Source organism: Anabas testudineus, chromosome 24 (genome assembly GCF_900324465.2).
Source record: "Anabas testudineus chromosome 24, fAnaTes1.2, whole genome shotgun sequence".
Taxonomy (NCBI): domain Eukaryota; kingdom Metazoa; phylum Chordata; class Actinopteri; order Anabantiformes; family Anabantidae; genus Anabas; species Anabas testudineus.
Window position 1 is genome coordinate 19708771 of NC_046632.1, and position 12604 is coordinate 19721374.

Sequence of the window (12604 nt, forward strand, 5' to 3'; positions counted from 1 at the left end):
AGAAAGATCCTACACCTCCCCCTCCTCCCCCACTTTTGTCTCTCATAGAGTAGGGGTGTATGTGGACTGTCCTGCTGGGACTCTGTCCTTCTACAGAGTTGCCTCAGACACACTGATGCACCTCCACACCTTCAACACTACATTCACTGAGCCTGTATATCCAGGGTTTGGGTTTCTTGCAGTAGGCTCCTCAGTGTCCCTGTGTCCTCTGTAGGTGTCACTGTCTCTCCTGTGGACAGAGACCGGGCCGACTAAAGAGCAGCTTCTGAAATCAGACTTTCTTTTAGCTTCAGAAAAGGATTTCTTGTTGTGATTAACGTGATCAGATTCAGTATGTTTGTAACAGTAAAATATTGTGAAACAACTTTCCTTTCCATAAAAAGTCCAAAATCAGAGCAGACTTTCTCCTTTTTTTAACTAAAACAATAAACCGCCTTGGCTTTGATGATGTCACACTGATGACATCAGACTGGGGCGGGAGAAGTCCCTCCTGGCTTCTGTCAATCACGTTGTGACGTAGTCCATATGGAAGGCCCCGCCTTCCATATGTTCCTTAGGTGAGTCATGTGAGCACAGAGTAGTAAGTACCCACTTCCTGTACTGGCAGCTCATCCTTCGGAATAAAAGCATGTTTTTAACAGCAGCAAAGGACATGCTGCTGCTATCAACCATTAAACCCCTTTTTAAACTCAAAATCATTTATTTTAGACCATTGTCTTATTGCTCAACAGTGTTTATGTCATTTAAATGTATGACAGAAACAAAATCTTTACTTCACAGCTGTGAGAGTGTACCACAGATAAACTGAACCAAATATACAGTGGCATCTTTAGCTCAACCTCTCCAAGACAGAAATTCTTGTCTTCCAGGATTCTTCACTACAACATGACATCAGCATCAGTATTCAGTTATGGTTCCCACTAAGTCTGCCAGAAACCTGGGGCTGATCATTTCCCATCAACTGAGCGTTACCGACCACATCAAAATAAACGAGTAAACTACGGTTAGTTTTCATCAAAGAATTAACTTAGACTTGGTTTAAATTAAATTAAGTCAGTAAACTACGGTTATTTTTCATCAAAGAATTAACTTAGACTTGGTTTAAATTAAATTAAGTCAGTAAACTACGGTTATTTTTCATCAAAGAATTAACTTAGACTTGGTTTAAATTAAATTAAGTCAGTAAACTACGGTTATTTTTCATCAAAGAATTAACCCAGACTTGGTTTAAATTAAATTAAGTCAGTAAACTACGGTTATTTTTCATCAAAGAATTAACTTAGACTTGGTTTAAATTAAATTAAGTCAGTAAACTACGGTTATTTTTCATCAAAGAATTAACTTAGACTTGGTTTAAATTAAATTAAGTCAGTAAACTACGGTTATTTTTCATCAAAGAATTAACCCAGACTTGGTTTAAATTAAATTAAGTCAGTAAACTACGGTTATTTTTCATCAAAGAATTAACTTAGACTTGGTTTAAATTAAATTAAGTCAGTAAACTACGGTTATTTTCTATCAAAGAATTAACTTAGACTTGGTTTAAATTAAATTAAGTCAGTAAACTACGGTTATTTTTCATCAAAGAATTAACCCAGACTTGGTTTAAATTAAATTAAGTCAGTAAACTACGGTTATTTTTCATCAAAGAATTAACCCAGACTTGGTTTAAATTAAATTAAGTCAGTAAACTACGGTTATTTTTCATCAAAGAATTAACTTAGACTTGGTTTAAATTAAATTAAGTCAGTAAACTACGGTTATTTTTCATCAAAGAATTAACCCAGACTTGGTTTAAATTAAATTAAGTCAGTAAACTACGGTTATTTTTCATCAAAGAATTAACCCAGACTTGGTTTAAATTAAATTAAGTCAGTAAACTACGGTTATTTTTAAGTTCCTGTCTTCTCTGTCACTTGACTTTGTGTATTTTATTGTGAAACTCTGCCTGACCGGAAGCGGTTTTGCTCTCCCAGCTTGTTCTCGGGATCAGGATCTGGTTCAGCCATATTCCCACCGATCGGCCACACCGGCAGCCCGCCTCAAACTACCGAAAAACCGTCTCTAATCCCCCACCGCGTTCTTCGTCGGTGCTAACGGACATTTTGATTCCCGCCGAGCCTGTCCCGGAGCTCCCGGACGCTTCGCGGAGCGAAAGCACCGACCGCCGGACATGGAGCAGCGGCGGCCAAGCTGAGAGAGTCGACGGTCAGACCGACACCAGATTTCCGTGAGGAAAGTCCAGATTTACCGGGATTAAAGCCGATGCGGAGCGCCGACAGGCGCGGGCCTGTAGGCTGAAAGGCGACAACACGACACAGCGACGGTAACCGGCCGAGACACACCGACACCCAGGCTGCTCAAAATGTCGGGAATGTATTCCCAGAGCTAACGAGCTAGCTGCGATTAGCTGGCAGGAAGCGGAGCCTCAGCGGCGGCCAACACTCGGACCGAGCGGCGGGGTTGTTGTCGGAGGATCAGCGGGAGCAGCGGGATCCTCCCGGGTTAGGATGTCGGCTCAGGACCGTCTGAAGCGGCTGGAGGAGCTGCTGCTGGAGCAGAAGGCGGCGGGTTGTCTGAGCATGGAGACGCTGCTGGACCTGCTGCTCTGCCTCTACACCGAGTGTTCCAGCTCCCCGCTGAAGAGGGAGAAGCACATCACGGACTTCCTGGAGTGGGGTAAGAACCTGGACCCTGTTTTAATTATTTAACATCCGCAAAACACCCCATAACTTGTACCGGGGATAGGAAGGGGGCTTCTGGTGTTTTTTAGGGATCTATGAGGGGCTCCAGAGTTAGGTGGTCTTTATGGTTCTGCAAGGGGCTCCAGGGCGGGTCAGGTGGTTGTGCAGTGCATCATGGTTTTAGGTTTTAGGAAGGTGCAGGGACCCTTGAGAGACCATGAAATAGGAATCGACTGATTCCAGTGTTACCATTATACTATCCAGCCACAACCCAAAAAAGATGTTCACTGATTAATGACCTCTGACCTGATCAAATCATGATACAGTGCAGAGTCCAGAGTCTCTGACTGGGCCCAGTTAATAAAACAGATTCTGATGGTGACACAAAGTAAAAAAATCAGTTCACGTCAAACGATCGCTAATCAAGAGTTTGTGGGTTGGTATCGTGATCTGATTATTATGTCGTTTAAGGTTCAGCTTCAAAACCTGCACCTCACCCATCCCTGTAGCCCACCACCTGTGGTTTTAATGTTGTGGTGGATCCAGATCAGCACAGACCTGGTTAGCATTTGATTTATGTCAGACCTGAAGCTGTCGGACAGATCTTTTCAAATCCAGAAGAGTCTGGTTCTCCCTGACAACTCCTCCTTCTATCCGTGTTCTAGTACTGTCCCTGATGTCTGGTACCTGGTTCATCAAGTGTCATTATTTCAGCTTCTCCTTGTTTCTCAGTAAGATGAGTTTCTTTGTGGTTCTGAAGGTGACTGTTGAAACCCCATGAACTGCAAAACACAGACAGGTGAACAGGTCCCACCATGTTCTGCTCACTCTACCTGCAGTAGCAGCAGTTTTTCCTGACCTCATCAGGTCTTAATGCTGGACGTGGGGCCTACACGTGGGTTCAAAGCTTGATGGGTTGAAAAGACCAGGATTGTGTTCAGAATTTTCAGCGTATCAGGTCTATAAATGATTTTTAGTTTTTCGTAAATGAGGCTTTTATTTGTTAATGTCGACACAAATCAGTCCAGTACTGACACCTGCAGTGTTGGGTTGGAATCTGTCAGCCCCACCAACTCACAGAAAGCACACAGCCCTCACACCGAACAACATGACACGTTGTGTCTTCGCTGAATTTATGGCAGCACACAGGTGTCATCCAGGTGTGTTAGAGTGCAGAGTTCTCTCTGACGGATTAAAAGAACAAACAAGTGTCCAAATACACCCAGACTGATGTAGACGTAAACTCCACCACATGTGAAATGCAAATGTTACGGTTAGTGCGGAAACACGTCATAATGATGCCATGGTGACAGGACACATTTTTACGTCTGCTCTCCTAGACCAAAGTCTGTGTGACATCAGACCAGGAGGAGCAGGGAATGGAACCAGCAGTCCGTGGTTCTGTGTTCAGTTCTAGTGAATCCAGTTGAACAGCAGACACTGAGGTTCAGATTGTTTCAACTGCTGATCATCCACATGATCAGATTCTGTATTGATCAGATTTGTGAGGACAAGCCCGATTCTCTGCTGCTGGTATGAGTGTGTATCAGTGTGTGTGACCCAGATAAATGTTGGAGCAGCAGATAAATAAAAGATGAATGAGGACCTGACAGTCAGCTGGGTCCTACTGCCCCTCTATTCACTCACTTCATTTAGCTTCACTCTGCTGCACTCTGCTTCAGCCATCATGTCTTTACTATCACAGCTGTGTTCCTACCTGTTCAGTACTGACTTTATACTTTGCAGCAGCTCCACACTGTGTATAAATATTTATTCTAATACTGCTCAGTATTTATAGAATGTGTGTATCTGTCTACTTTATACTACTGTAATTGTTCACTGAAAACATTATTTCTGTGTGATCTCTATGATATCTGAATTATACTTTCATAATACCACTGTATCTATAATATAGCTATGAAGTACTGTCTCTGGTATTTTAAAATATTTTTTGTATGGTCTCAGTAACATCTGACCGAAGGATTTCCACATATTTCTGTTCGTTCTCGCTTATAATAACAACAGTAGTAATAGTAGTACTAAGGATGGGTAACAGTGTGTACTCACAGTGTGCAAAATAATAGTATAATAACATCAGGTACTGTGTTTGGTGTCCCCCCAGTGAAACCTTTCACCACCACAGTGAAGGACATGCGGCTGCACAGAGACGACTTTGAGATGCTGAAGGTGATTGGAAGAGGAGCTTTTGGAGAGGTAAGACTTCCTTTTAGCAGACCTTGGTCTTGTGATGAGTCTTATATTGCCCTGTGAGACATCTGGTCCTGCCTCTTATTGTGTCAGATACAGTAAAACAAGGCTCGGGTTGGGCAGGAACACATAGGCAGGACAAATACTGAGAGACTGAGACGTCACAGGTTCAGACAGAACCAGAGCCTATGGAAGTTTGAGAAGCTCTGAGATCTGAGCACCATGTGATAAACAGAGGGTTTCCCTCCTCAACAGCTCAGCAGGATTAAACCGTGTTCACATATGTGGAGCCACAGCTCTGAGCCCCACTGACCAGTTTGACTCACTGAGCAGAGACCTTAATATTTAGTCATAGTCCAGACTGAGGTTTAACAAAAAAACAGTTCTGGTGTGTACAGAGACGGGTCCTCAGGTTTTCCCTGTGATCAGAGAAAAAGCGGGCTGCCTGTTATCAGCCTCTTCCTCCTCCTCTTCCTCAGCTTGTTTACTCAGGGTAAAGACAGGAAATGTCCTCTGTAAAGACAGGAAGTTGTCCAGAGAACAGGAAGTCAAACCTGAGCAGGAAGCCGAGACTCTTTGTTTCTGTGTGAATCAGACAAGAGAGGACCTGATAGTTTTTATCAGGTCTAAACAGTTTCCCAGGAGTCTGGACTTTGGAGTGGGTTCCCACCCACCACCATCTCTCTTTCTCTCCCTGTTTTTTCTGCATTTCAGCTTCCTGTCTTCTTCCTCTGTGGTCTCTGTTGTAGCGTAAAAAACTTAACTATTTAAAAACAGAGCAGGAGTCAGTCTATCAGTCAGCAGCAAATGGTCGTCATCAAATCAGCGTTGTTACTCCCACTTTAATTCTCTCTTGGGATGTAAAGATGTTTGACTCAGATCTGCTGATCTCAAGTCTACTCCAAATAAAAAAACACCTGACAGACAGTTGAGTTGAGTGCTTTTGTACTCTCATAAGATAGATGGATAAAATGTGCGACGTGTTTAAAATCACCACCTGACACCAACTAAATGAGGGGTTGATGTATATTCTACAAGGGTTTAAGAGCTAAGTTGTTATATTTATTTGAACAAGTTAAACAAAAGCTCAACTTACTGGCCCAGGTCTCTTGCTGATACCTTCAATTGAGGCATCGACTTTAGGCCAATAAGGAATGTTTATGTCCTTTACAGAGGCGGAGTCAAATATAAAAGAAGAGGTTTGAAAGGAAATGGAACATACATTTTCCAACATGGAGGTAGTTTGAATGGCAGGTTAAATAATAGCCTCTGGGCTAAAGCCGCAGCCACCCAGGATAATGCAGTTGAGAGACACATTTCAGCGTGAGTCCAGACTTTTGACTGGTAGTGTACACGAGTCATGTGATGCTCAGATTAACGTGCTGGGTGTTTGACACCTGTAGATCATTAACTTGTTTCCTACTGCTGCATTTTACCTTCAGTCTGTCTGATAACAGCCTCACTTTAGGTCCTCACGTGTTCTCACCTGTTCCATGTTCAGACCCCCAGCTTTAAAACCAGCCAAATTCAATACTCAGGAACAACACTAGACTTCCTGAAAGATCCTTGAAGCAAACGGTCTAATTCTTAAATCAGTTTCAGTTGGACTGGATCGAGCTGAAACCTGAGTCAGAACCTCATCACGTCACAGTGACCCATCAATAATGACGACCTGATTTGTTCCTGACCAGGTTCTGACTTGCACTGGACCAGGTTGAGGTCTGGACTGTGGTCAGACCAGTTAGCATTATCCACTGTTCTAAACAAGCAGCTGTGTGATGACATCAGCAGCAGCTGCAGAGCTCACGTCAACATCTGTACACAGACTGGTACAGTACAGGGAGAAAATGTGTAGGGGGTGAGGGGGGGTCCTCAGTGACGTCTGTGTCACAGTCACCGTCTCGGGATTCTGGAGTGTAGTAATTGTTCAGTTGCTAGCTGTGGCTTAAGAGATGAGGATCAGTAACTAATGATCATGTGCTCAGTTCATATTTAACGTTATAGTTATTGCTAACTTGCTAAGTCACTAACTCACTGATTATTTAGTAAGACAGCTGTGAAGACATGAGGACAAGACTTTGTGCTCCTAGGATGTAACATGTGTTTGATGTATTTCCATGCTGAGCTCTTTACTGACATCATCACAGTGGAATTGTGGGTAATGGAGTCTGTGGCACGTTATGTTCAGCAGCAGACTTTAGCCCAACGCAGAGCAGCACGATCACTGTTTGTACATAGTCTACATACCAGAGGAAAAGTGTGTCAGAGCCACACCTGTTGCCTTAGGATATAAACACTCAAACTGAAGGTTGTGTTACTGCAGCTGCAAGGACCACACAGAAGAAACACAGGTTCAGGACCACACATATCTGCCAAGTCCAGATCAGGTTCAGGTCAGAGGGCAGGCCAAGGCTCCGGTTGTCCACTAACATCTGAGGTGTGGTGCTGTGCTCTGAGGGTGGAGTACTGAACTGGATCAGATAGATATTTCATGTGGAAACAGAGCAACACCTGTGGTGAGGTAACTCTGCCACCCCAGGTTTTGTATTGACCAATCAGAAAGCTGCAGCACACATACCTGTGAGGACGTCTTCTGACATGTTTCAACTAAAGCTGCTGCAGAAAATTAACTCATTAAAGACAGAAACACTCCTTTAACAAACGTTTCCTCTTATACAGGAAATATTTACTCTGCTGGATTTAGTCATTTACTGTCATCACAGTCTGTAGTCTGAGACACATGTTGATCCGTGCTGAGCTGTGCTGATCCATCCCAGTTTAAACAGGAAGTGAGGAGTCCAAACGTGCAGCAGCACACTTGTACATCTGATCCACCTGCTCCCAGATCAGTTCTCATGGTTTTACATTAAAGGTCATCAAAGCAGAGATGTCAGACAGACAGGCAGAGATGCAAGACGAGACAGTAGTCATCAGGCAGAAAGGACAGAAAGAGCTGTGTCTCGTCCGCATAGCAATGATAGGAAAAGCAGTGTGAAACTCGTTTTAACTAATTTCAATTTCAATTTATCTCATCACAGAAACGTCAGCTGCATCTACTAAGAGTCAGGTGTGCAAAACAGCCACAAACACTCAAATGAATGCAAAAATGTTTTTTTCATGTGCCCCTTTCTATCAGGTTGCTGTGGTGAAAATGAAGCACACTGAAAGAGTTTATGCCATGAAGATCCTCAACAAGTGGGAGATGTTGAAGAGAGCTGAGGTGAGCTTCATCATCATCATAATCCTGTATCTAACATGTCATCACAGCTGTAATATTAACATGTGAACATGTCCCGTGTACAGACGGCATGTTTCCGTGAAGAACGTGACGTCCTGGTGAAGGGAGACAGTCAGTGGATCACAAGTCTGCACTATGCCTTCCAGGATGATAACTACCTGGTTAGTAGTACTACTACAACTAGTACTACTCTGTCTTTAGTACAGTAACTAATGTTACTACTGGTACTGGTATTAATGGCACTGGTTTCTGATATGTGATAATTGTTATCATGTATTTTGATGAATAGTACCTCAATATGTGGTGATGATGATGATATTAACATATCTTGTACTTGTACTGCAGTACCTGGTGATGGATTACTATGTGGGTGGAGACCTACTGACTCTGCTCAGTAAGTTCGAGGACCGTCTTCCAGAGGACATGGCCAAGTTCTACGTAGCTGAGATGGTGCTCGCCATCCACTCCATCCACCAGCAGCACTACATCCACAGGTACTGGTTATATTAGTTATAGGGGTTATACTAACCACGATGGCAGATGTTGTACTTTGGGTCATATGGCGATCTCAGCTAGGGGTGGCCTTTTGTTACCACGTTGACAGCATCACTAAACTGCTATAAAAACCAGCAGTCTGTGCGGTATAAAACCTATGTTAATGTGTAGTTTGTGAGTAAAGAGTGGTTCCTGTTGCTGTGTGTGCGTCTGTCAGAGGAAGTGGAGTTTTCCTGGCAGCACTGTCCTCTGGGAAATGTAGTTACATCCCGTCCAACATGCTCAGCTATCACCTTCCTTCCTGTGTAGAAACTGAAACTCGGCTGTGTTCTGTTTGTCTCAGACCCCCACGCATCTTCTACCCCCAAGTACAACTATGAGCTCTACTGGGGAGTAAACATGCTGGTCTGAGTCACACAGTCACTGTCAATAAGATGTTTATACAGAGGAAGTAATGTTATAAATGTTCTGATCTGGATTTAGTTAATTGTTATTTCTTCACATAATCTACTCTGTCCTTAGTTAAACCTTCACACAGTTCTTTGCCTGCTGATTAGTCAAAACTTGACCAGTAGGTTTTACCCTGGCAAAAGGTAAAAGAAAAGCTGAGAATTAGAACTTGAACCAGAATCTGTGTCTTTAGACCAGTATGCAGCACACATAGAATATGTTTCAGTGTTACTTTTTGATATGTGCACATGTGCAATGTCAGGTGCTCCACAGGGAACCACAGGAGATCCTTTCTGCTAGAGGCCATTAAACTGTACAATACCTCCCCCCTCTGTATGGGGAGGGGGATACGTTATCATCACAATCACTATTTATGTCATATTTATGTTTTTTGTCCATTGCCATACATTCCACCCTGGACTGTTACTGGCCCTTTATCTATTTGTCGATTTCCTTTGTTCTTATTGAGTTTTGTGTTGTTGTTATTTTGTATTTGTGTTGATGTCGATATTTTCAGATTCTGGTTCTTTTCTTTTCATCTGAACTAAGAGCGGCTGTAATGAGGGAAAAATAATTGTTCCAAGTGATTAATTAAAGTTTTTTGAATGATGAATATAAGAATAAAACAAATAGTGAACCAACACAAAAAATATTGTGAACTGGATTTGAGAATCTGAAATAACTGATCACAATAATAAGTCATTTTTATTAAAAATTTTATTTAAATAAAATAATTGTTAATTGACAGTTAACTAAAGTAACCAGGTTACATTCAGCTTCCTTGAGAAAGCTGATTTCTCAACTGTGCGTTTCTTTAATTCAATTTGTGCTGCGACTGTCTCACAGCGCTGTCGGTCACGTCCCCAAGTACAGGTATCATAATAAGTGATCAGGAAGCATCTTTTCTCTTCTCAGAGGAGAAATTTACTGAAAAGATTTCCAGTTACCAGGTTTCTTTAGGGTAGGTTAACCCTAGGTAAACTTGTTCCCCAATTACCACAGAAACCTGGTTTCTCTGAGTAACCTGGTAAATGCACTGATCTTTAGTTCAGTACAATTGTATTTATTTCTGTAAAGTTGGGTGTCTCCAACGTAAGGATCAAACCTCCTGTTACAGGAAAAATCTACACCTGAAACCACAGCTCCTTTATCCGCTGTAAATGAGTGAAGAGTAAATAAAAGGACATTCAGTCTGTTTACTGGGTTGTTGAGGATCTGTGGCTCACGCTCAGAGACGCATCACTTCACAGTTCAGGTGTTTTATAGCTGCCGCTGGATTCTGCTCAGAGCTGATGAAAGTATGTAAAGTGATTGGGTTTTTGTCTTGCCAGAGATATTAAACCAGACAACGTTCTGCTGGATGTTAACGGACATATCCGCCTCGCTGACTTCGGGTCCTGTCTCCGTATGATGGAAGACGGCACGGTAACACACACACACACATGCATTTGGTTTTATAGCACGTCCAGTGCAGTGTCTTTAAAGCTGCACAGAGAAAATACAGATTCACCACGTCACAATAAAAGAAAACAACAATCCCATTTATATCATTATTTAGAAATATATGAGCAGGTGTGGCTCTAATTCTAGAAGACTCAGACTTTCACTTCACTTTCACTAAGTCTCGAGTGTGGAGTTATTATAGAATTCTCAACTATGTGGGTCTCACTCAGCACCCCCACTGGAGGGAATGTGGATTATGTCCAAATATTGTGCTGATAATTAGCTTTTTATTTTATATTGTGTTCTTTCACACTGGGTTTTAATTGCTCCCTCTTTCCCCTTTTACAATATAATTAACTCTACTCGCTCACTCTATTACTTTTTGCATAACTTCTCCAACTCCACAAGCAGGGAAATTAATTCTGGCTTCAGAGAAATAATCAGACTTGTTATTGTTGTTCATGTGTGGACCTGACCTCATCTGTATAGTATTATAAAGTTAACTGGGGTCCATTTTGACTGTATTGGTTACATTCCTGTCACCAGTTCTTTGCTCTGTTGATGGTCTCGTTGTAGGTTCAGTCCTCTGTGGCCGTGGGCACTCCAGACTACATCTCCCCAGAGATCTTGCAGGCTATGGAGGATGGAATGGGCCGCTACGGACCAGAGTGCGATTGGTGGTCTCTGGGCGTCTGTGTGTACGAGATGCTGTATGGAGAAACACCATTCTACGCAGAGTCGCTGGTGGAGACCTATGGCAAGATTATGAACCACGAGGTCAGAAACACCAAGACCACATCAGTCTGTGTCCTCTGTGGATCAGATTAGGTTTTAAAGTCTTATTGTACAGTATTCATGTTTGAAACATTAATTCATCCATTTAGGTTAATGTTTTTGTTAACAAAATGCTTTAACTAGAGAAAGAACATACGTCAGATTTCCTGCATGTCACAATTAAGTTTTCAATTGAATTTTTACATTTACATTTAGTCATTTGGCAGACACTTTTATCCAAAGCGACTTACAAGTGAGGAACCAGGCAAACAATCAAAGTCAAAAAAAGTCATGGAGAATAAACATCAAAGCAAAGTGCTATTGTCCTTGGTGTCTATTGTGTGGTGCTGGTACCACCAGACGTCGTTCACTGGCCGAGCGCAGTGGACGGGAGGGGATGTGGACCTGAATGATTGAGTTGAGATAAGTTGGAGCTGTAGAGTTGATCAATCTCTAGGCAAGAGACAGAGCTTTGAACTTAATTCTTGCAGCCACAGGAAGCCAATGTAAAGATCTGAAGAGCGATGTGACATGAGACTTTATTGGTTGATTGAATATTAGGCGTGCTGCTGCATTTTAACTCATCTGTAGGGGTTTGGTTGTAGATGCCGGTAACCCTTAAGTAGTCGAGACAAGATATGATCAACGCCTGTACAATGAGTTGTGTCGTGTACTCTGTCATGTAGGGTCTGATCTTTCTGATGTTGTGGAGGGCATATCTACAAGACCTAGAGACTGTGGCAATGTGTTTCGTGAAGGTCAGTTGGTCATCAATGATGACCCCCAGATTCCTGGCCGTCTTAGCGGGGACAATCACCTCAGATCCATTGTTAACACTGATGTTGTGTTGTGTCGAAGGTCTGGCAGGGAAGACTAGAACTTCACTCTTGGGAATGTTAAGTTGAAGGTGTCTTTCTCTCATCCAAGCAGAGATGTCAGAGAGACAGGCAGAAAGGACAGGAAGAGCTGTGTCTCATCCGCATAGCAGTGATAGGAAAAGTCATGTGAATGGATGATAGAGCCTAGAGAAGAAGTATAGATGGAAAAAAGAAGAAGATCAAGGACTGAGCCCTGCGGTACACCGGTGGAGAGGTTATGAGAGTTGGAATCACGCCCCTGCCAGGATACCTTGAAGGTTCGCCCGGACAAGTATGTCCGAAGCCAGACTAGAGCCAATTTTTTTTATTTTATTTATATGGCACCAAATCACAACAGAAGTCATCTTAAGGCACTTTAGAGTGTTTAAGGTTTGAGACCTTACAGTATAATTGTATAATAAATAAATTGTATAATAAATATAATAAATTATATA

The 12604-nt window shown here is 42.4% G+C and overlaps 2 protein-coding genes across 4 annotated transcripts in view; both read left to right on the forward strand.

Moving 5' to 3' along the window:
* The window catches only part of LOC113149220 (NLR family CARD domain-containing protein 3-like), a 6349-nt gene extending 6027 nt beyond the window's left edge, over positions 1–322 (forward strand). Inside the window, exon 7 of the mRNA XM_033325878.1 lies at positions 1–322. This exon is cut by the window's left edge and continues 328 nt beyond it. Within this exon, the coding sequence (XP_033181769.1) occupies positions 1–214 (214 nt within the window). The 3' untranslated portion in view covers positions 215–322.
* A 1643-nt stretch (positions 323–1965) lies between these two features.
* Positions 1966–12604, forward strand: part of cdc42bpb (CDC42 binding protein kinase beta (DMPK-like)) — a 29003-nt gene continuing 18364 nt past the window's right edge. For 2 of the 3 annotated variants that reach the window (XM_026341146.1, XM_026341147.1), the window contains exons 1-7: positions 1967–2679; positions 4807–4898; positions 8029–8112; positions 8196–8291; positions 8476–8624; positions 10407–10500; positions 11095–11295. In XM_026341146.1, coding sequence (XP_026196931.1) covers positions 2511–2679; positions 4807–4898; positions 8029–8112; positions 8196–8291; positions 8476–8624; positions 10407–10500; positions 11095–11295 — 885 coding nt within the window. In that variant the 5' untranslated portion in view covers positions 1967–2510. Of the gene's footprint in view, positions 2680–4806; positions 4899–8028; positions 8113–8195; positions 8292–8475; positions 8625–10406; positions 10501–11094; positions 11296–12604 lie in introns of all 3 variants that reach the window. The other variant, XM_026341149.1, reaches the window with a different exon arrangement.